The sequence below is a fragment of the Procambarus clarkii genome, chromosome 27 (genome assembly GCF_040958095.1).
Source record: "Procambarus clarkii isolate CNS0578487 chromosome 27, FALCON_Pclarkii_2.0, whole genome shotgun sequence".
NCBI lineage: Eukaryota > Metazoa > Arthropoda > Malacostraca > Decapoda > Cambaridae > Procambarus > Procambarus clarkii.
The window spans coordinates 15,780,467-15,803,003 of record NC_091176.1 but is presented as its reverse complement, the minus strand read 5'-3'; the positions used below and the strand labels follow the sequence as shown (position 1 = coordinate 15,803,003).

At 46.3% G+C, this 22,537-nt stretch overlaps 3 protein-coding genes across 3 annotated transcripts; 2 read left to right on the top strand and 1 right to left on the bottom strand.

Moving 5' to 3' along the window:
• Positions 1-12,800: 12,800 nt before the first annotated feature.
• LOC138369173 (thrombospondin-related anonymous protein-like) lies at positions 12,801-13,361 on the top strand. Its single transcript, XM_069332109.1, has one exon. The coding sequence runs from the start codon at positions 12,801-12,803 to the stop codon at positions 13,359-13,361; it is 561 nt and encodes a 186-aa protein (XP_069188210.1).
• A 2,595-nt stretch (positions 13,362-15,956) lies between these two features.
• Positions 15,957-17,300, top strand: LOC138369171 (streptococcal hemagglutinin-like). Its single transcript, XM_069332108.1, has one exon. It carries the CDS (start codon positions 15,957-15,959, stop codon positions 17,298-17,300), a length of 1,344 nt encoding a protein of 447 aa, XP_069188209.1.
• Positions 17,301-17,488: 188 nt separating this feature from the next.
• On the bottom strand, positions 17,489-22,141 carry LOC138369170 (uncharacterized). The gene is made up of 2 exons (XM_069332107.1): positions 21,308-22,141; positions 17,489-17,545 (listed from the first exon to the last, which is right to left on the bottom strand). The coding sequence occupies exons 1-2, from the start codon at positions 22,139-22,141 to the stop codon at positions 17,489-17,491; spliced, it is 891 nt and encodes a 296-aa protein (XP_069188208.1).
• Between the last annotated feature and the right edge of the window lie 396 nt (positions 22,142-22,537).

The following is a 22,537-nucleotide window of genomic DNA, read 5'->3' as shown; positions in this document are numbered from 1 at the left end:
CGTAGCTCATACCTCTCAGCTCGGGTACTAGTCTGGTGGCAAACCTTTGAACCTTTCCAGTTTAGTCTTATGCTTGAATAGATATGGACTCCATGCTGGAGCCACATACTCCAGAACTGGTCTGACAAATGTGGTATACAATGTTCTGAAAGATTTCTTACACAAGTTTCTAAAGGCCGTTCTTATGTTAGCCAACCTGGCATATGCCGCTGATGTTATCCTCTTGATTTGAGCTTTAGGGGACAGGTCTGGCGTGATATTAACCCCTAGGTGTTTCTCTCTCTCTGGCTCTCGAAGTATTTCATCTCCCAAATGATATCTTGTATCTGATCTCCTGCTCCCTACACCTATCTTCATTGCATTACATTTGCTTGGGTTAAACTCTAACAACCATTTGTTCGACCATTTGTTGTGTGTGTGTGTTTATTATTTACGCCTGCAGGATCGAGCTGTCAGCTCTTGGACCACCTCTTGTGAGTGTGTGCTTTTATCTGTGTTTACTTGTGTGCGTGTTTGTGTATATTAAATGGTTAATTTCCTTATAGAACACAAATTTAAATATATTTATAACATCAGACATGAACAAACTAGGAAAATTAGCAGTACACTAAAAATATAAATGCTGAAGGCGTGTTCAGAGTAACATATAAAAAAACCTTTGTATTCCATAAGGAAATTAACCCTTCAATAATCCCTTTTTTTGAGATCTCGAGGATCTAATGACAATGAACTTGCTCATTTGCATGTAAATCAGGATTTTTGCTAAACTTTGGTGATTAACCTTCGAGCAGGAAAGGACTTTTTTTTTTTAAAGGATAATATGTGTCTGTGCGTGTAGTAACATATTTGTATTCAATTATTTATGTCTGCCGGATCGAGATTTTAGCTCTTGGACCCCCACCTTTTATTGTTTAATGTATTGACCCCCGATGGCCAAAGCACATATATGAGAAAGTGAGGAAATGTCGACGATTCGGTCCGTCCTGGACACGGTCGTGTGATTACACGGTTTGATAATGGTCCAGCACGGTCTGAATGATTGTACACTTTATGATGTGTGGTTTGGTCACCATATCTTCAGTCACGTTATTGTGTCTCTTCGTCTGCATATTGACTACCGAGCTATATATATATATATATATATATATATATATATATATATATATATATATATATATATATATATATATATATATATATATATATATATATATATATATGTATATATATTATTAAATATGACCGAAAAAGTAAGATTAATAATTCTAACACGAATTTTCTCAATCTTTCGTACATTACGCTTCACTGTTGGAGGTAAATCAAAAATTAATTCTCCAAAATTCATTTTTATTTCTAGTCTGACGCGACACGGGCGCGTTTCGTAAAACTTATTACATTTTCAAAGACTTTTGTTCACAAATACACAACTGAATAGAACTTACGTATCTCTGATTTTATATCTACATTTGAGTGAGGTGGGAGGGGTGATGTGGCATTAACACAAGACAGAACAAGAGGGGATATTAATATGGTATTAAAAGTATCAACACAAGACAGAACCCAAACAATGGGTATTGAATAGAAGTGTTTGTAGAAAGCCTATTGGTCCATATTTCTTGATGCTTCTATATTGGAGCGGAGTCTTGAGGTGGGTAGAATATAGTTGTGCAATAATTGGCTGTTGATTGCTGGTGTTGACTTCTTGATGTGTAGTGCCTCGCAAACGTCAAGCCGCCTGCTATCGCTGTATCTATCGATGATTTCTGTGTTGTTTACTAGGATTTCTCTGGCGATGGTTTGGTTGTGGGAAGAGATTATATGTTCCTTAATGGAGCCCTGTTGCTTATGCATCGTTAAACGCCTAGAAAGAGATGTTGTTGTCTTGCCTATATACTGGGTTTTTTGGAGCTTACAGTCCCCAAGTGGGCATTTGAAGGCATAGACAACGTTAGTCTCTTTTAAAGCGTTCTGTTTTGTGTCTGGAGAGTTTCTCATGAGTAGGCTGGCCGTTTTTCTGGTTTTATAGTAAATCGTCAGTTGTATCCTCTGATTTTTGTCTGTAGGGATAACGTTTCTATTAACAATATCTTTCAGGACCCTTTCCTCCGTTTTATGAGCTGTGGAAAAGAAGTTCCTGTAAAATAGTCTAATAGGGGGTATAGGTGTTGTGTTAGTTGTCTCTTCAGAGGTTGCATGGCTTTTCACTTTCCTTCTTATGATGTCTTCGACGAAACCATTGGAGAAGCCGTTATTGACTAGGACCTGCCTTACTCTACAGAGTTCTTCGTCGACTTGCTTCCATTCTGAGCTGTGGCTGAGAGCACGGTCGACATATGCGTTAACAACACTCCTCTTGTACCTGTCAGGGCAGTCGCTGTTGGCATTTAGGCACATTCCTATGTTTCCTTAGTGTAGACTGCAGTGTGGAAACCTCCGCCCTTTTCCATGACTGTTACATCTAGAAAGGGCAGCTTCCCATCCTTTTCCATCTCGTAAGTGAAACGCAGCACGGAACTCTGCTCAAATGCCTCCTTCAGCTTCTGCAGATGTCTGACATCAGGTACCTGTGTAAAAATGTCGTCAACATACCTGCAGTATATGGCCGGTTTCAAGTTCATGTCGACTAAGACTTTTTGCTCGATGGTACCCATATAGAAGTTTGCAAACAGGACACCTAGGGGAGAACCCATGGCGACCCCATCTACTTGCTTATACATGTGCCCATCCGGGCTCAAGAAGGGTGCCTCTTTAGTACAAGCTTGGAGTAGTTTCCTCAGAATATTTTCTGGTATGTCAAGAGGAGTACAGGCTGGATCACGATACACTCTGTCGGCTATCATTCCGATTGTCTCGTCCACAGGTACGTTGGTAAACAGCGATTCTACGTCCAACGAGGCTCTTATCCCTGTGGCCCGTGTGCCCCGCAGTAAGTCAACAAATTCCTTTGGAGACTTCAGGCTGAAGGCGCAAGGAACATAAGGAGTCAGCAGGCCGTTGAGTCGCTTCGCCAGTCTGTACGTGGGTGTGGGTATCTGGCTAATGATTGGCCGAAGTGGGTTTCCAGGCTTGTGCGTCTTGACATTTCCATACGCATATCCAGGTTTATATTTCCCAATGATCTTTGGCAGGTGGAGTCCGGATTTCTTGGCGTTCACAGTTTCGATCAGTTTGTTGACCTTTGCTTTTAATTCGGCTGTAGTGTCCTTCGTTACCCTTTGGAACTTAGTTTGGTCAGAGAGTATGATGTTCATTTTCGCCAGATATTCGTCTTTTTTAAGAATGACATATATTGGCGACTTGTCACCTCTCCTGACAACTATCTCCTTGTTCTCACGAAGGCTTTTAGCTGCCGCTTTAAGCTCGGGGGACAGTATGGTGCTTCTGTAGTTGCCTCGATTCTTTCCTCCTTCTGCAAAAAAGGAGGAAAAATTCGTCTCCTCTGAATACTTTTTATTTTCTTCTCCGAGGCTATGGGTCCCCACATTGGCACCAGAGGTGGTACCCTCACAAACTTTATATATATATATATATATATATATATATATATATATATATATATATATATATATATATATATAACTGAAAACTCCACACCCCAGAAGTAACTCGGACCCATACTGCCAGGAGCACAATGCAACTGATGTACAGGAGACCTTAACCACTCGACCATCACGACCGGACAAAAGATAATGGTAGTTGAGGTTATTAGCCCATCATCCCGCCGGCGCTCTGATGGTTATCTTGGGCATGGTATTTTATTAAATCACCTCATTTTTTGGGGCCACGTGAGCAACACAAATGCGAACAAGCCTGAATGGCCCCCAGGAGTGACTCGAACCCATACAACAACAACAACTGTGTTGTTGTTGTTGTTGCTGTGGTTGTTATTGTTGATGTTTCTGCTGATCTTGTTTTTGTGAGTCATCCTGACGATGTTATTGTTGTTGATGAGGTTGTTGCTGTTTTTTGTTGTTGCTAGGGAACTGAAGCTAGGTGTGTAAGGGCTTATAATAACTTACACGTCGAGGCATAAAGTGCATGACACACAGCCTACAGGGCTGGTGAGGTCTACGATGATCAAACATGGCCACAGGCTCGTTAATCCGGCCGCCAAACCTCCTTCTGTTTGACTTTAAACATGAAGAACAACTTTAACCACCATGAAGAACAACAATAACCACCACGAAGAACAACAATAACCACCACGAAGAACAACCACCACGAAGAACAACAATAACCACCACGAAGAACAACCACCACGAAGAACAACAATAACCACCACGAAGAACAACCACCACGAAGAACAACCACCACGAAGAACAACCACCACGAAGAACAACAATAACCACCACGAAGAACAACAATAACCACCACGAAGAACAACAATAACCACCACGAAGAGCAACAATAACCACCACGAAGAACAACAATAACCACCACGAAGAGCAACAATAACCACCACGAAGAACAACAATAACCACCACGAAGAGCAACAATAACCACCACGAAGAGCAACAATAACCACCACGAAGAACAACAATAACCACCACGAAGAACAACAATAACCACCACGAAGAGCAACAATAACCACCACGAAGAACAACAATAACCACCACGAAGAACAACCACCACGAAGAACAACCACCACGAAGAACAACAATAACCACCACGAAGAGCAACAATAACCACCACGAAGAACAACAATAACCACCACGAAGAGCAACAATAACCACCACGAAGAACAACCACCACGAAGAACAACCACCACGAAGAACAACCACCACGAAGAACAACAATAACCACCACGAAGAACAACAATAACCACCACGAAGAACAACAATAACCACCACGAAGAGCAACAATAACCACCACGAAGAACAACAATAACCACCACGAAGAACAACCACCACGAAGAACAACCACCACGAAGAACAACAATAACCACCACGAAGAGCAACAATAACCACCACGAAGAGCAACAATAACCACCACGAAGAACAACCACCACGAAGAACAACAATAACCACCACGAAGAGCAACAATAACCACCACGAAGAGCAACAATAACCACCACGAAGAACAACCACCACGAAGAACAACAATAACCACCACGAAGAGCAACAATAACCACCACGAAGAACAACAATAACCACCACGAAGAACAACCACCACGAAGAACAACCACCACGAAGAACAACAATAACCACCACGAAGAACAACCACCACGAAGAACAACAATAACCACCACGAAGAACAACAATAACCACCACGAAGAACAACCACCACGAAGAACAACAATAACCACCACGAAGAGCAACAATAACCACCACGAAGAACAACAATAACCACCACGAAGAACAACCACCACGAAGAACAACCACCACGAAGAACAACAATAACCACCACGAAGAACAACCACCACGAAGAACAACAATAACCACCACGAAGAACAACAATAACCACCACGAAGAACAACCACCACGAAGAACAACCACCACGAAGAACAACCACCACGAAGAACAACAGTAACCACCACGAAGAGCAACAATAACCACCACGAAGAACAACAATAACCACCACGAAGAACAACCACCACGAAGAACAACAATAACCACCACGAAGAACAACCACCACGAAGAACAACAATAACCACCACGAAGAACAACCACCACGAAGAACAACAATAACCACCACGAAGAACAACCACCACGAAGAACAACAATAACCACCACGAAGAACAACAATAACCACCACGAAGAACAACCACCACGAAGAACAACCACCACGAAGAACAACCACCACGAAGAACAACAGTAACCACCACGAAGAGCAACAATAACCACCACGAAGAACAACAATAACCACCACGAAGAACAACCACCACGAAGAACAACAATAACCACCACGAAGAACAACAATAACCACCACGAAGAGCAACAATAACCACCACGAAGAACAACAATAACCACCACGAAGAACAACAATAACCACCACGAAGAACAACCACCACGAAGAACAACAATAACCACCACGAAGAACAACAATAACCACCACGAAGAACAACAATAACCACCACGAAGAACAACAATAACCACCACGAAGAACAACAATAACCACCACGAAGAACAACAATAACCACCACGAAGAACAACAATAACCACCACGAAGAACAACAATAACTACCACGAAGAACAACAATAACCACCACGAAGAACAACAATAACCACCACGAAGAACAACAATAACCACCACGAAGAACAACAATAACCACCACGAAGAACAACAATAACTACCACGAAGAACAACAATAACCACCACGAAGAACAACAATAACCACCACGAAGAACAACCACCACGAAGAACAACAATAACCACCACGAAGAACAACCACCACGAAGAACAACAATAACCACCACGAAGAACAACAATAACCACCACGAAGAACAACAATAACCACCACGAAGAACAACAATAACCACCACGAAGAACAACCACCACGAAGAACAACAATAACCACCACGAAGAACAACCACCACGAAGAACAACAATAACCACCACGAAGAACAACCACCACGAAGAACAACAATAACCACCACGAAGAACAACAATAACCACCACGAAGAACAACAATAACCACCACGAAGAACAACAATAACCACCACGAAGAACAACAATAACCACCACGAAGAACAACCACCATGAACCACTTCTCAACCACACTGAAGACCATTAACTAATCTCTCAGCATTAATTCCAAGTGAAAATATTGTTTCTAATATCTGTGCCATTTAAGCGAGCTGCCAGGCACGCGCTCAAACCACACACACTAATTCCGGCATGCACTGAGTTGGCTCAAGCTGGCTGAAGCTGGCTGAAGCTGGCTGAAGTTGGCTGCAGCTGGCTGAAGTTGGCTGCAACTGGCTGAAGCTGGCTGAAGCAGGCTGAAGTTGGCTGAAGCTGGCTGAAGCTGGCTGGTCCAAGTTAAGGCTTGGTGGAGCTAGATGACGCTGGCTCGAGTTGGCTGAAGCTTTTTGGGAGCTGTCTGAAGCGAACTAGAGCTTACTGGAACTGGTCTGTAGCTATCTGAAGCTCGTTGGAATTGGTTGGAGGTGGCTGGAGGTGGCTGGAGGTGGCTGGAGGTGGTTGGAGGTGGCTGGAGGTGGCTGGAGGTGGCTGGAGGTAGCTGGAGGTGGCTGGAGGTGGCTGGAGGTGGCTGGAGGTGACTGGAGGCGGCTGGAGGCGGCTGGAGGCGGCTGGAGGCGGCTGGAGGTGACTGGAGGTGGCTGGAGGTGGCTGGAGGTGACTGGAGGTGGCTGGAGGTGGCTGGAGGTGGCTGGAGGTGGCTGGAGGTGGCTGGAGGCGGCTGGAGGTGGCTGGAGAACTGTGATTACATTGTTAGTACCGCGGTGACCAATAACTGTGATGAAAAGTGCTGCCTTCTCTCTCTCTCTTCTCATAATGGGAATTGCCAGACATATATAGTATATCGAGCGATAATGTGCGTTTAATTGCGTGTGTGAGGGTGTACTCATCTAGTTGTGCTTGCGGGGGATGTGCTCTGGCTCTTTGGTCCCGCCTCTCAACTGTCAATCAACTGGTATACAGATTCCTGAGCCTACTATCATATCTACATTTAAAACTGTGTATGAAGTCAGCCTCTACCACATCACTGTCTAATGCATTCCATCCGTTAACTACTTTGACACTGAAAAAGTTCCTTCTAACGTCCCTGTGGCTCATGTGGGTACTCAGTTTCCACCTGTGTCCCCTTGTTCGCGTCCCACCAGTGTTGAATAGTTCATCCTTGTTTACCCGGTCGATTCCTCTGAGGATTTTGTAGGTTGTGATCATGTCTCCCCTTACTCTTCTGTCTTCCAGTGTCGTAAGGTGAATTTCCCGCATGTGTGTGTGTGTTTGTGTGTGTGTCTGTGTGTGTGTGTGTGTGTGTGTGTGTGTGTGTGTGTGTGTGTGTGTGTGTGTGTGTGTGTGTGTGTGTGTGTGTGTGTGTGTGTGTGTGTGTATGTGTGTGTACTCACCTAGTTGTACTCACCTAGTTGTGTTTGCGGGGGTTGAGCTCTGGCTCTTTGGTCCCGCCTCTCAACCGTCAATCAACAGGTGTACAGATTCCTGAGCCTATCGGGCTCTGTCATATCTACACTTGAAACTGTGTATGGAGTGAGCCTCCACCACATCACCCCCTAATGCATTCCATTTGTCAACCACTCTGACACTAAAAAAGTTCTTTCTAATATCTCTGTGGCTCATTTGGGCACTCAGTTTCCACCTGTGTCCCCTTGTGCGTGTTCCCCTTGTGTTAAATAGACTGTCTTTATCTACCCTATCAATCCCCTTCAGAATCTTGAATGTGGTGATCATGTCCCCCCTAACTCTTCTGTCTTCCAGCGAAGTGAGGTTTAATTCCCGTAGTCTCTCCTCGTAGCTCATACCTCTCAGCTCGGGTACTAGTCTGGTGGCAAACCTTTGAACCTTTTCCAGTTTAGTCTTATCCTTGACTAGATATGGACTCCATGCTGGGGCTGCATACTCCAGGATTGGCCTGACATATGTGGTATACAAAGTTCTGAATGATTCTTTACACAAGTTTCTGAATGCCGTTCGTATGTTGGCCAGCCTGGCATATGCCGCTGATGTTATCCGCTTGATATGTGCTGCAGGAGACAGGTCTGGCGTGATATCAACCCCCAAGTCTTTTTCCTTCTCTGACTCCTGAAGAATTTCCTCTCCCAGATGATACCTTGTATCTGGCCTCCTGCTCCCTACACCTATCTTCATTACATTACATTTGGTTGGGTTAAACTCTAACAACCATTTGTTCGACCATTCCTTCAGCTTGTCTAGGTCTTCTTGAAGCCTCAAACAGTCCTCTTCTGTTTTAATCCTTCTCATAATTTTAGCATCGTCCGCAAACATTGAGAGAAATGAATCGATACCCTCCGGGAGATCATTTACATATATCAGAAACAAGATAGGACCGAGTACAGAGCCCTGTGGGACTCCACTGGTGACTTCACGCCAATCGGAGGTCTCACCCCTCACCGTAACTCTCTGCTTCCTATCGCTTAGATACTCCCTTATCCACTGGAGCACCTTACCAGCTACACCTGCCTGTTTCTCCAGCTTATGTACCAGCCTCTTATGCGGTACTGTGTCAAAGGCTTTCCGACAATCCAAGAAAATGCAGTCCGCCCAGCCCTCTCTTTCTTGCTTAATCTGTGTCACCTGATCGTAGAATTCTATCAAGCCTGTAAGGCAAGATTTACCCTCCCTGAATCCATGTTGGCGATTTGTCACGAAGTCCCTTCTCTCTAGATGTGTTACCAGGTTTTTTCTCACGATCTTCTCCATCACCTTGCATGGTATACAAGTCAAGGACACTGGCCTGTAGTTCAGTGCCTCTTGTCTGTCGCCCTTTTTGTATGTTGGGACCACATTCGCCGTCTTCCATATTTCTGGTAGGTCTCCCGTCTCTAGTGATTTACTATACACTATGGAGAGTGGCAAGCAAAGTGCCTCTGCACACTCTTTCAGTACCCATGGTGAGATCCCATCTGGACCAACCGCCTTTCTAACATCCAGATCCAGCAGGTGTCTCTTGACCTCCTCTCTCGTAATTTCGAACTCCTCCAAGGCCGCCTGGTTTACCTCCCTTTCTCCTAGCACAGTGACCTCACCCTGTTCTATTGTGAAGACCTCCTGGAACCTCTTGTTGAGTTCCTCACACACCTCTCTGTTATTCTCTGTATACCTGTCCTCGCCTGTTCTAAGTTTCAATACCTGTTCTTTCACTGTTGTTTTCCTTCTGATGTGACTGTGGAGTAGCTTTGGTTCGGTCTTGGCTTTGTTTGCTATATCATTTTCAAAATTTTTCTCTGCTTCTCTTCTCACCCTGACGTACTCATTCCTGGTTCTCTGGTATCTCTCTCTGCTTTCTGGTGTTCTGTTATTCCGGAAGTTCCTCCACGCCTTTTTGTTCAGTTTCTTCGCTTCCATACATGCCCTATTATACCATGGATTCTTCTGTTGCTTCTCGGATTTTTCCCTTTGGGCCGGGATGAACCTGTTTACTGCCTCCTGACACTTTTGGGTAACATAGTCCATCATACCCTGTACAGACTTGTCTCTGAGGTCTGTGTCCCAAGGTATTTCACTTAGGAAACTTCTCATCTGTTCATAATTCCCCTTTCGGTATGCCAGCCTTTTGATTCCTAGTTCTTTTTTGGGGGAGATAAGTCCTAGCTCTACCAGGTACTCAAAGTTCAATACACTGTGGTCACTCATTCCCAAGGGCGCTTCCATCTTGACTTCCCTTATATCCCATTCATTTAGGGTAAATATCAAATCAAGCATTGCTTGTTCATCTTCTCCTCTCATTCTTGTTGGCTCTTTGGTATGCTGGCTTAGAAAGTTTCTTGTTGCCACGTCCAGCAGCTTAGCTCTCCATGTTTCTGGTCCTCCATGCGGGTCTCTGTTCTTCCAATCTATCTTCCCATGGTTGAAGTCTCCCATAATTAGTAGTCCAGATCCATTCCTGCTAGCAACAGAAGCTGCTCTTTCTATTATGTTAATGGTGGCCATGTTGTTTCTATCATATTCCTGTCTAGGTCTTCTGTCATTTGGTGGTGGATTATATATGACTGCGACTATAATTTTTTTCCCTCCATTTGTTACAGTACCTGCTATGTAGTCACTGAAACCTTCACAGCCCTGAATATCCATCTCCTCAAAATCCCAGCCTTTTCTTACCAGCAGAGCTACACCACCCCCACCTCTTCCTTCCCTCTCTTTCCGCATAACATAATAGTCCTGTGGAAACACTGCATTTGTTATTGTTTTCGTGATCTTATGTGTATGTGTATGTATGTGTGTGTGTGTGTGTGTGTGTGTGTGTGTGTGTGTGTGTGTGTGTGTGTGTGTGTGTGTGTGTGTGTGTGTGTCTGCCTGCCTTCCCGTGTCTAAAATAATTGTCTTCACTTGTGCCCTCACCTAATTGTGTTACCACTTGTGTCCACTTGTATGAGTACCACCCGTGCCTAAATACTCTCATTTTACCTACCCTGTCATGCCTCCTTTGACTCTTGCATGTCAAGATCATGTCTCTCCCAACGCTTCTGTGTCTTCTAGCGACGGGAGGTTCAGTTCATGTAACCTTTCCTCATTGGTCTGGGACTAGTCTGGTGGCATTCCTTCCAACCTTCTCAAACGTGGATTTGTGCTTGAATGGAGTCTCTCTCCAGTGTGGAGTCTCTCTCTAGTGTGGAGTCTCTCACTCTAGTGTGGAGTCTCTCTCCAGTGTGGAGTCTCTCTCCAGTGTGGAGTCTCTCTCTCTCCAGTGTAGAGTCTCTCTCTCTCTAGTGTGGAGTCTCTCTCTCTCTCTCTAGTGTGGAGTCTCTCTCCAGTGTGGAGTCTCTCTCTCCAGTGTGGAGTCTCTCTCCAGTGTGGAGTCTCTCTCCAGTGTGGAGTCTCTCTCTCCAGTGTGGAGTCTCTCTCTCCAGTGTGGAGTCTCTCTCCAGTGTGGAGTCTCTCTCTAGTGTGGAGTCTCTCACTCTAGTGTGGAGTCTCTCTCCAGTGTGGAGTCTCTCTCCAGTGTGGAGTCTCTCTCTCCAGTGTGGAGTCTCTCTCCAGTGTGGAGTCTCTCTCTCCAGTGTGGAGTCTCTCTCTCCAGTGTGGAGTCTCTCTCTCCAGTGTGGAGTCTCTCTCCAGTGTGGAGTCTCTCTCCAGTGTGGAGTCTCTCTCTCCAGTGTGGAGTCTCTCTCTCCAGTGTGGAGTCTCTCTCTCCAGTGTGGAGTCTCTCTCTCCAGTGTGGAGTCTCTCTCTCCAGTGTGGAGTCTCTCTCCAGTGTGGAGTCTCTCTCCAGTGTGGAGTCTCTCTCTCCAGTGTGGAGTCTCTCTCTCCAGTGTGGAGTCTCTTTCCAGTGTGGAGTCTCTCTCCAGTGTGGAGTCTCTCTCTCCAGTGTGGAGTCTCTCTCTCTCCACTGGAGCCTGTGTGAGAAAGTCAGCCTGCATGCAAGTTATTGCGTCTCTGAATGTGAAAATATATGTACCATGCTTTATGTCAACGTTAATGAATGAATTTCTAAAATTACGCCCAAGCGGAAATTCTATTAATTTAGCTCTGCAATCATATTTAAGCGACTATAAGTCAATGAAGAAAACTCTAATTAAATCTCCTCAATCACATAATTAATTCCAACACAATCAGGACTGGTGGGCCGTAGGAATTATTCCTTCAGTAATACTAGATGCTGCTAGAGATCACTTCTTGTAATATTATCCTGATAAGCCGTTAGGAATATACACCGCAGTGTTTGGGTCAAAACCTATTTTAATGCAATTTGTGACGAGAGCTCAAACGCTTGTGAAACATTTAATATAATTTGTGCTCCATACGACGTCGCTGAGAGGTGATGTCGAGATGTCGATCATTACGTGACTTTTAGAGAGAGAGAGAGAGAGAGAGAGAGAGAGAGAGAGAGAGAGAGAGAGAGAGAGAGAGAGAGAGAGAGAGAGAGAGAGAGAGAGAGAGAGAGAGAGAGACACAGACAGAAAGACAGAGAGAGAGAGACAGATCCCTGACGAGGCGTAGTCTCCGTCAATATTGAGAAACCAACCCGCAGCCTTAAAAGTATCAAAGATATTCGATACAGAGACTCACGAGGAACCATTTGAGATGCAGGCAGAGCCGACAACGACAGTCAGTGGCCTGAAACTCAGACGGATCAGAACCAGGCCAAACACGGGATGGGGATTCTTAGCCTACGCAGCTCAAGAACACTAAAAAATATGTCGCCATTTCATTTCGTAGTTGATAATTCAATATGGCCCATAGCGACACGGCTGGATAGGTATTTGGAAAATATTTATACAGTATTAAACACATGTTTTAACACTTTACGCATAACCCTGGGTGATAAACTGCTAGAACCAGTAGAACCGGTTAAACCAGTAGAACCGGTTAAACCAGTAGAACCGGTTAAACCAGTAGAACCGGTTAAACCAGTAGAACCGGTTAAACCAGTGGAACCGGTTAAACCAGTAGAACCGGTTAAACCAGTAGAACCGGTTAAACCAGTAGAACCTTTAAAACAAGTAGAACCGTTAAAACCAGTAGAACCGTTAACAGCAGTAGAACCGTTAAAACCAGTAGAACCGTTAAAACCAGTAGAACCGTTAACAGCAGTAGAACCGTTAAAACCAGTAGAACCGTTAAAACCAGTAGAACCGGTAAAACCAGTAGAACCGTTAAAACCAGTAGAACCGGTAAAACCAGTAGAACCGGTAAAACCAGTAGAACCGGTCAAACCAGTAGAACCGGTTGAGATAGTTACAGCATTTCAATTTTAAGTTGAATTATTACTCATAGTAATATTATTGTTGCACAAAGACATCACATTAAAGTGACGTATCAAGTCGAAAATCAATAAAAGCCATGGCGAGGATTCGAACCTGGCCACTGGGTACACCCAAGCCTACGCCCTAAACAACTGGGCCACGACATGCTCAACAGCAATGCAACTTGAAATTCCTCAGGATCCCTCTTGGGGGAGTCAATTGCATCCCAGGTAAAATGTTGAGCCTTCTTTCTGACTTTCCTGAGCGGTTGGGCAGTCTTTGCCTCTTTTCCCCCAGCAGGAGACTGTATCAGTAGATGAGTGGGGTCTTTTCTATGCTCTCCTTCCCTATATCTCCATTCCTCTTTCTCAGTCTGTATATACTTACGACACCTCTTTTATCTCTTTCTTTTTCTTTATATCTTTGTTGTGTTTTCGTTTCAATCTCTATTTACTTTTCTCTTTCTTTTCTATATCTTGAATTTTTCTTTGTTTTTTCCCTTTCTTCCTTTCATCTTTTTCTCTCTCATTCACTCTTTTTCTCTCATAGTAAGCGGCGACTTTCTGACGTTATGAGGAGTTGAACTAAGAGCCACGAAGTCACACAACAGTAAGAATAAAATTGTTTAAAACTTTATCAATTAATTGATTAAATAATAAATACAAATACACAACTCTCGGTTAAAACTTTAATATATATATATATATATATATATATATATATATATATATATATATATATATATATATATATATATATATATATATATATTGATATATATGTATATTATAGGATATCTTTCTGGTAGCAAATGCACAATATTTTTGAACTTGAATTGTCAAGCCAACATGGTCTGTATAGGACTTGCGAAGTTGTTTTCATTCACCTTCGCCCCATTGAAGGCGAACGCTCGTTGGCTCGTTATCGTGCATCACGCACTGACGTGTTCAATCTGTTCTAAGGCTAGGCTCGTCCAAGCTGCGGCCGAACCCTAAAGACGCATTCACCCATTTTAAGGTCATGTTCGCTCAAAATTGTTTTATTTCTCCAATATAAATTGATAATGAGTTTTGTCTAACAGTACTTACTAACCTACTTAGATGTAGGTTGGGTATGTAGGTACTTAGATGTAGGTTGGGTATTTAGGTTCTGTTGGCACTCATTTGTATATGCAACCTGTCCTTGGGCCAGGATCGTTAAAGCAGCGGCAGACCCCCCCCCCCCCCCCCCAAGACGCATTCACATAGTTTAACGTATTGTGTATTAATAAAAACAGGTTTGTTCTCACATATAAATTAATATTATTATACATTAAAGTTCTATATATATAGTTAGGTTCAGGCGAAGTGTTTTGGTTCTGTTGACGATTGTGTCTGAAGTACGTGGGTGAAACATTTACAACGTCATGGTTCGAACAGAGGTCCTCAACGAAGCACTGTTCGAAACAATATTCGAGCGTCATCAGTTGTGAGTCGCGTGTAATATTTTTTCATTCATAAACAGGAGGGGGGGGGGGGGGGGGCAGTCGAAATGACGAGCATTTGACGTGGCTGAATGGCAACAGGCTTGAGACACGAGTTTCTCTCCCGCTCATTAATGAGAACCCACTTTACACAAGCCTCGCAGCTGACGACGGTCGAACAACTCTCGAACACTGCTTCGGTCAATTCCTGCGTTCGAATTGCACCTCTCGGCTAAATGCTTCAGCCACATACTACAAACATATATATATATATATATACAATTACCAACATAACATAAATATGTAACCTAACCCGTGGCTAACTATATACACACTATTCGAATTGACAATAATATAGTTTTTAATTCAGAAAATATCGATTGTGAATACAATGGTGAGATATGGTAACGAGGCTGTGTGAGTCAGCCGCAGTTTGGACCAAGCGTTCTGCTGGCTCACATGTGTATGTGTGTCCGTGTGCACATTGTGTATGTGTGTCCGTGTCCACATTGTGTTTGTGTGTCCGTGTCCTCATTGTGTATGTGTGTCCGTGTCCACATTGTGTATGTGTGTCCGTGTCCACATTGTGTATGTGTGTCCGTGTCCACATTGTGTATGTGTGTCCGTGTCCACATTGTGTATGTGTGTCCGTGTCCACATTGTGTATGTGTGTCCGTGTCCACATTGTGTATGTGTGTCCGTGTCCACATTGTGTATGTGTGTCCGTGTCCACATTGTGTATGTGTGTCCGTGTCCACATTGTGTATGTGTGTCCGTGTCCACATTGTGTATGTGTGTCCGTGTCCACATTGTGTATGTGTGTCCGTGTCCACATTGTGTATGTGTGTCCGTGTCCACATTGTGTATGTGTGTCCGTGTCCACATTGTGTATGTGTGTCCGTGTCCACATTGTGTATGTGTGGCCGTGTCCACATTGTGTATGTGTGTCCGTGTCCACATTGTGTATGTGTGTCCGTGTCCACATTGTGTATGTGTGTCCGTGTCCACATTGTGTATGTGTGTCCGTACCCAGTGTTGCCAACGTGTCCGTGTCCAGTGTTGCGAGCGTGTCCGTGTCCAGTGTTACCAGCGTGTCCGTGCTCACTGTTGCGAGCGTGTCCGTGCTCACTGTTGCCAGCGTGTCCATGCCCACTGTTGCGAGCGTGTCCGTGCCCACTGTTGCGAGCGTGTCCGTGCCCACTGTTGCGAGCGTGTCCGTTCTCAGTGTTGCCAGCGTGTCCGTGCCCACTGTTGCGAGCGTGTCCGTGCCCACTGTTGCGAGCGTGTCCGTGCTCACTGTTGCGAGCGTGTCCGTGCCCACTGTTGCCAGCGTGTCCGTGCCCACTGTTGCGAGCGTGTCCGTTCTCAGTGTTGCGAGCGTGTCCGTGCTCAGTGTTGCCAGCGTGTCCGTGCTCAGTGTTGCCAGCGTGTCCGTGCCCACTGTTGCGAGCGTGTCCGTGCCCACTGTTGCGAGCGTGTCCGTGCCCACTGTTGCGAGCGTGTCCGTGCTCAGTGTTGCCAGCGTGTCCGTGCTCAGTGTTGCCAGCGTGTCCGTGCTCAGTGTTGCCAGCGTGTCCGTGCCCACTGTTGCCAGCGTGTCCGTGCCCGGTGTTGCCAGCGTGTCCGTGCTCAGTGTTGCCAGCGTGTCCGTGCTCAGTGTTGCCAGCGTGTCCGTGCTCAGTGTTGCCAGCGTGTCCGTGCTCAGTGTTGCCAGCGTGTCCGTGCTCAGTGTTGCCAGCGTGTCCGTGCCCACTGTTGCGAGCGTGTCCGTGCTCAGTGTTGCCAGCGTGTCCGTGCCCACTGTTGCGAGCGTGTCCGTGCTCAGTGTTGCGAGCGTGTCCGTGCCCACTGTTGCGAGCGTGTCCGTGCTCACTGTTGCGAGCGTGTCCGTGCCCACTGTTGCGAGCGTGTCCGTGCCCACTGTTGCCAGCGTGTCCGTGCCCACTGTTGCCAGCGTGTCCGTGCCCACTGTTGCCAGCGTGTCCGTGCCCACTGTTGCGAGCGTGTCCGTTCTCAGTGTTGCGAGCGTGTCCGTGCCCACTGTTGCCAGCGTGTCCGTGCTCAGTGTTGCCAGCGTTGCCGTGCTCAGTGTTACCAGCGTGTCCGTGCTCAGTGTTGCCAGCGTGTCCGTGCTCAGTGTTGCGAGCGTGTCCGTTCCCACTGTTGCCAGCGTGTCCGTGCTCAGTGTTGCCAGCGTGTCCGTGCCCACTGTTGCCAGCGTGTCCGTGCCCACTGTTGGGAGCGTGTCCGTGCTCAGTGTTGCGAGCGTGTCCGTGCCCACTGTTGCGAGCGTGTCCGTGCCCACTGTTGCCAGCGTGTCCGTGCTCAGTGTTGCCAGCGTTGCCGTGCTCAGTGTTACCAGCGTGTCCGTGCTCAGTGTTGCCAGCGTGTCCGTGCCGGTATGGAACACAGGAACGAAGCCAAAACAGTGTTGCAACCTTCTAGTGAAGGAGCTAAGTCTGGCGTCGTGGAAAGAACTCCTCAGGTGAGTCAACATTGTGTATCAGTAGTTGTTTGGTAGTTAAGAGGGCGCTGGCTCTATTGGCTGGCCTGCAGAGGTCTCTATACCCCCCTTGTTCCTATAGAGTGTCTCGTTATCATTGAACATTATTGAACGGCTTGGCAAAGCACATCACAATATTAGCTTTAGGAGGCACTTACCACTTAATACTTTGAACTAAATGACTGTAGAGGGACATTTTATCTCTACAAATGCATTGCAGTCTTTAAATAGCTGTGAAGTAAGGTAATAGTTAACGAAATGTGAGTGATATAGCAACTTTTTATAAATTGTGTGGATTCCCTCTCGCGTTGAAGTTGGAAACCCTAATTTTTGTAGTAGGCTTGCAAGAAAGAAAATTCCTACAGTTGGAATTTCTAATGCAGTTATTAATTAGCGTGCTAATTTAAATACATTATAGAGGTTAGGGTCAACTAATAAATTCCCGAAGAGCTGAAAGCTGCAGTATTAATAGCTATGGATAATTTGGTAATAATAGGTATGTGTATGGATACTGTAATCAAACCCGACAATGGTATGTAGTGAGTCCATATATCTTCCTACAATGAAAGTACTTATAATAATGATGAGGTCGAGAGGACAAGTCGTGATGGACCATCAGTAGAGTACACTTTCGTACTCATCTATTTGGTTTACCCATTGTTTTTTATAATTTGGACAAAGAGGAAAAGTTTGGCATCCTAGGCGTAATGTACGCTATCTGAGGCCTAATATAGTACATATATGTGCTATACTAGGCCTAGGGATATTTAAGTTTGGTTTTAACTTAATATTTTCCCCGGACTCTGTAGAGAAGTAGTACCAAAAATGTCTTACTGAGGCTCCATTACTATATATTGCAACTTTCGATTACATAGATACAAATAATACTAATGTTTTCAGAAGGATGGGATGACGTAGTTGTCTGAGCAACCCCTCGGGGGTTGGCAGATCTGGAAAGTTCCAGAACTGAGGCTAATATCCCGCCAAACACAGACCGAAACTACGACGTTGGCACAACGTTCGAAAAAGTTTTAGCACTTCCTAACTAGTTATAATAACCAATATAGCAAGTTGTAACAACGTTCTAATACGTCATAAACACGTTAAGCCAAGATGTAACAATTTTATTACAAGTTGTAACAAGTGGAAAATAGAGACAGTTTGGGTTTGTGTTTCCAGGGTTAAGCCACTATCAAAATATTCAACCAGTTAACACAAACAGGTTGAACATCACTTGAACGCTATTCAACGTGGGAACTGTGAAAGATTTGTTACTGTCTGACCTACTAGACAATTAACTATATATCATTTAAACTGTACTATAAGAGAAAAGTTCCATCTGTCGGGACAAAGTTGGAGGCCGGGTGCTTAAGGACTATCCTCAACCGAATTTGCAGAGGGAATGGTCTAGGGTATGGGACGAACATAGGCTGGAGGGGGGGGGGGGAGATGGGCCAAAGTTCAATGTTTTAAAAATATTTGTATTTAAAGACACCCCGGAAGTGATTTTCGTGCAGTCCGGCGTGACATGTCTTGTGTGAGCTCCTAGAGTTAGTTGGTAGCGGTCGTAGTAATATATTTTCTGAGACCCATAGAGTGGTTTCAGGTGTTGATACATTTTCAGAGAAAGGGGGGGGGGGAGAGGGGGTTATAGCAGGGTTGGGGGGGGGGTGGGTTCCCTCCCAGTACATTTTCTCGTAGTTTGGAGTTCCTTCCTGCCTGACTTTCCTCCCTCAGTTCTTTCCTTGGCTAAAATTCCTTTACACTCAGATTTTAAATACCTCCCCGGGGAGGTATTTAAAAGGTATTTAGGTAATACCACTAAAGGAGGTATTTAATGCCTCCTCCTGAGAATCACTGTTCAAGACTGAAGTCACATGAGGAGTCTTCTTAGAACATGTCCTAAACAACAGTCAGGCGACAGCAACACGATGAAAATGGAACGTGATAAGATAAAATGAACTAGCATTAGGATTGAGAAAACGAGGAGGTTCCAGTTGGTCTCGCAAGGAATAAGGGAGGCGGTAAATCCCAGCGGATATTTTTATCCCTGTCAAGACAAGGACTTAGCCAACTGAATCTGAAAGAAGCGAGAGAAAGGAAAAATATTAGGAACGGGAAAAATAAAAGAGGGAGATAAAGAAGAAAGGAAAGGAGATGAGCAAATAGAAGAAATAAATGATGAACTTGGAATTAACTTCACAAAGGAAACACAGAGGAGGAGAAGGAGGAGGAGGAAAAAGAACTGTGTTCTGTGCAGGCGATGAGTCACAATAACGTGGCTGAAGTATGTTGACCAGACCACACACTAGAAAGTGAAGGGACGACGACGACGGTTCGGTCCGTCCTGGACCATTCTCAAGTCGATGTGTGGTCTGGTCAACAACTGTTTTCCATCTTACAATTCTAGTAAATTATATTCTTATTGAAAATACATTTATGATGGCATAAAAGAAGTGAACAAATACTAATTTCCGAACCAAAATATTAACCGATTTGAAGGATTTTGTAAGTAACAGTTTGGTTGACCAATCCAGCAACCAGGAGGCCTGGTTAGAGACCGGGCCTCGGGCACGTTCATCTCTGAAATCAACGCCAGGCAAGATAACCGTCGTGAGAAACATGTGGTGGTCGTGGGAAACATGTGGTGGTCGTGAGAAACATGTGGTGGTCGTGGGAAACATGTGGTGGTCGTGGGAAACATGTGGTGGTCGTGGGAAACATGTGGTGGTCGTGAGAAACATGTGGTGGTCGTGGGAAACATGTGGTGGTCGTGGGAAACATGTGGTGGCCGTGGGAAACATGTGGTGGCCGTGGGAAACATGTGGTGGTCGTGGGAAACATGTGGTGGTCGTGAGAAACATGTGGTGGTCGTGGGAAACATGTGGTGGTCGTGGGAAACATGTGGTGGTCGTGGGAAACATGTGGTGGTCGTGGGAAACATGTGGTGGTCGTGGGAAACATGTGGTGGTCGTGAGAAACATGTGGTGGTCGTGGGAAACATGTGGTGGTCGTGGGAAACATGTGGTGGCCGTGGGAAACATGTGGTGGCCGTGGGAAACATGTGGTGGTCGTGGGAAACATGTGGTGGTCGTGAGAAACATGTGGTGGTCGTGGGAAACATGTGGTGGTCGTGGGAAACATGTGGTGGTCGTGGGAAACATGTGGTGGTCGTGGGAAACATGTGGTGGTCGTGGGAAACATGTGGTGGTCGTGGGAAACATGTGGTGGTCGTGGGAAACATGTGGTGGTCGTGGGAAACATGTGGTGGTCGTGGGAAACATGTGGTGGTCGTGAGAAACATGTGGTGGTCGTGGGAAACATGTGGTGGTCGTGGGAAACATGTGGTGGTCGTGGGAAACATGTGGTGGCCGTGGGAAACATGTGGTGGTCGTGGGAAACATGTGGTGGCCGTGGGAAACATGTGGTGGTCGTGGGAAACATGTGGTGGTCGTGAGAAACATGTGGTGGTCGTGGGAAACATGTGGTGGTCGTGGGAAACATGTGGTGGTCGTGGGAAACATGTGGTGGTCGTGGGAAACATGTGGTGGTCGTGGGAAACATGTGGTGGTCGTGAGAAACATGTGGTGGCCGTAGGAAACATGTGGTCGTGGGAAACATGTGGCGGCCGTGAGAAACATGTGGTGGCCGTGGGAAACATGTGGTGGTCGTGGGAAACATGTGGTGGCCGTAGGAAACATGTGGTCGTGGGAAACATGTGGCGGCCGTGAGAAACATGTGGTGGCCGTGGGAAACATGTGGCGGCCGTACGAAACATGTGGTCGTGGGAAACATGTGGCGGCCGTGAGAAACATGTGGTGGCCGTGGGAAACATGTGGCGGCCGTGAGAAACATGTGGTGGTCGTGGGAAACATGTGGCGGCCGTGAGAAACATGTGGTGGCCGTGAGAAACATGTGGTGGCCGTGGGAAACATGTGGTCGTTGTGGGAAACATGTGGCGGCCGTGAGAAACATGTGGCGGCCGTGGGAAACCTGAGGCGGCCGTGGGAAACCTGAGGCGGCCGTGGGAAACATGTGGCGGCCGTGGGAAACATGTGGCGGCCGTGGGAAACATGTGGCGGCCATGGGAAACATGTGGCGGCCGTGGGAAACATGTGGCGGCCGTGGGAAACCTGAGGCGGCCGTGGGAAACATGTGGCGGCCGTGGGAAACATGTGGCGGCCGTGGGAAACATGTGGCGGCCGTGGGAAACCTGAGGCGGCCGTGGGAAACCTGAGGCGGCCGTGGGAAACAGGTGGTGGTCGTGGGAAACAGGTGGTGGTCGTGGGAAACAGGTGGTGGTCGTGGGAAACATGTGGCGGCCGTGGGAAACATGTGGCGGCCGTGGGAAACATGTGGCGGCCGTGGGAAACCTGAGGCGGCCGTGGGAAACCTGAGGCGGCCGTGGGAAACCTGAGGCGGCCGTGGGAAACATGTGGCGGCCGTGGGAAACATGTGGCGGCCGTGGGAAACATGTGGCGGCCGTGGGAAACCTGAGGCGGCCGTGGGAAACCTGAGGCGGCCGTGGGAAACAGGTGGTGGTCGTGGGAAACAGGTGGTGGTCGTGGGAAACATGTGGTGGCCGTGGGAAACATGTGGCGGCCGTGGGAAACATGTGGCAGCCGTGGGAAACATTTGGCGGCCGTGGGAAACCTGAGGCGGCCGTGGGAAACCTGAGGCGGCCGTGGGAAACCTGAGGCGGCCGTGGGAAACCTGAGGCGGCCGTGGGAAACATGTGGCGGCCGTGGGAAAGCAACATCGCGTGAGTGAATTATTTTTTTCGGAGGTTACAATTATTTCTTTGCTCATCCCAGTTGCTTTGCGCATCATGCCTTGGACCTAATGATGATGCTCAACCTCTGTAATTTAATATGCTAAAAAAACCACCGAGTATTTTATTTAATTAAAATACCAGTGTTGCAGCTCGTTCAGTAATTGCCGTATTTTGACGACGATATTACCATTTCCAGGCTGAGAGGGTGGGGGGGGGGGGGGGGTATGGCATGTGGAAAAGGGGTGGGGGGGGTATGGCATGTGGAAAAGGGGTGGGGGGGGGGTATGGCATGTGGAAAAGGGGTGGGGGGGGGTATGGCATGTGGAAAAGGGGTGGGGGGGGGTGAGCGCCTGGTTCCTGCAATATAAAAAACCTGTTGATTTTCCTTGGGGTCTGAATTTCACCAAATGACTGATGAGTTTTTCAAGGTATTTTGGTTATTTCTGGCT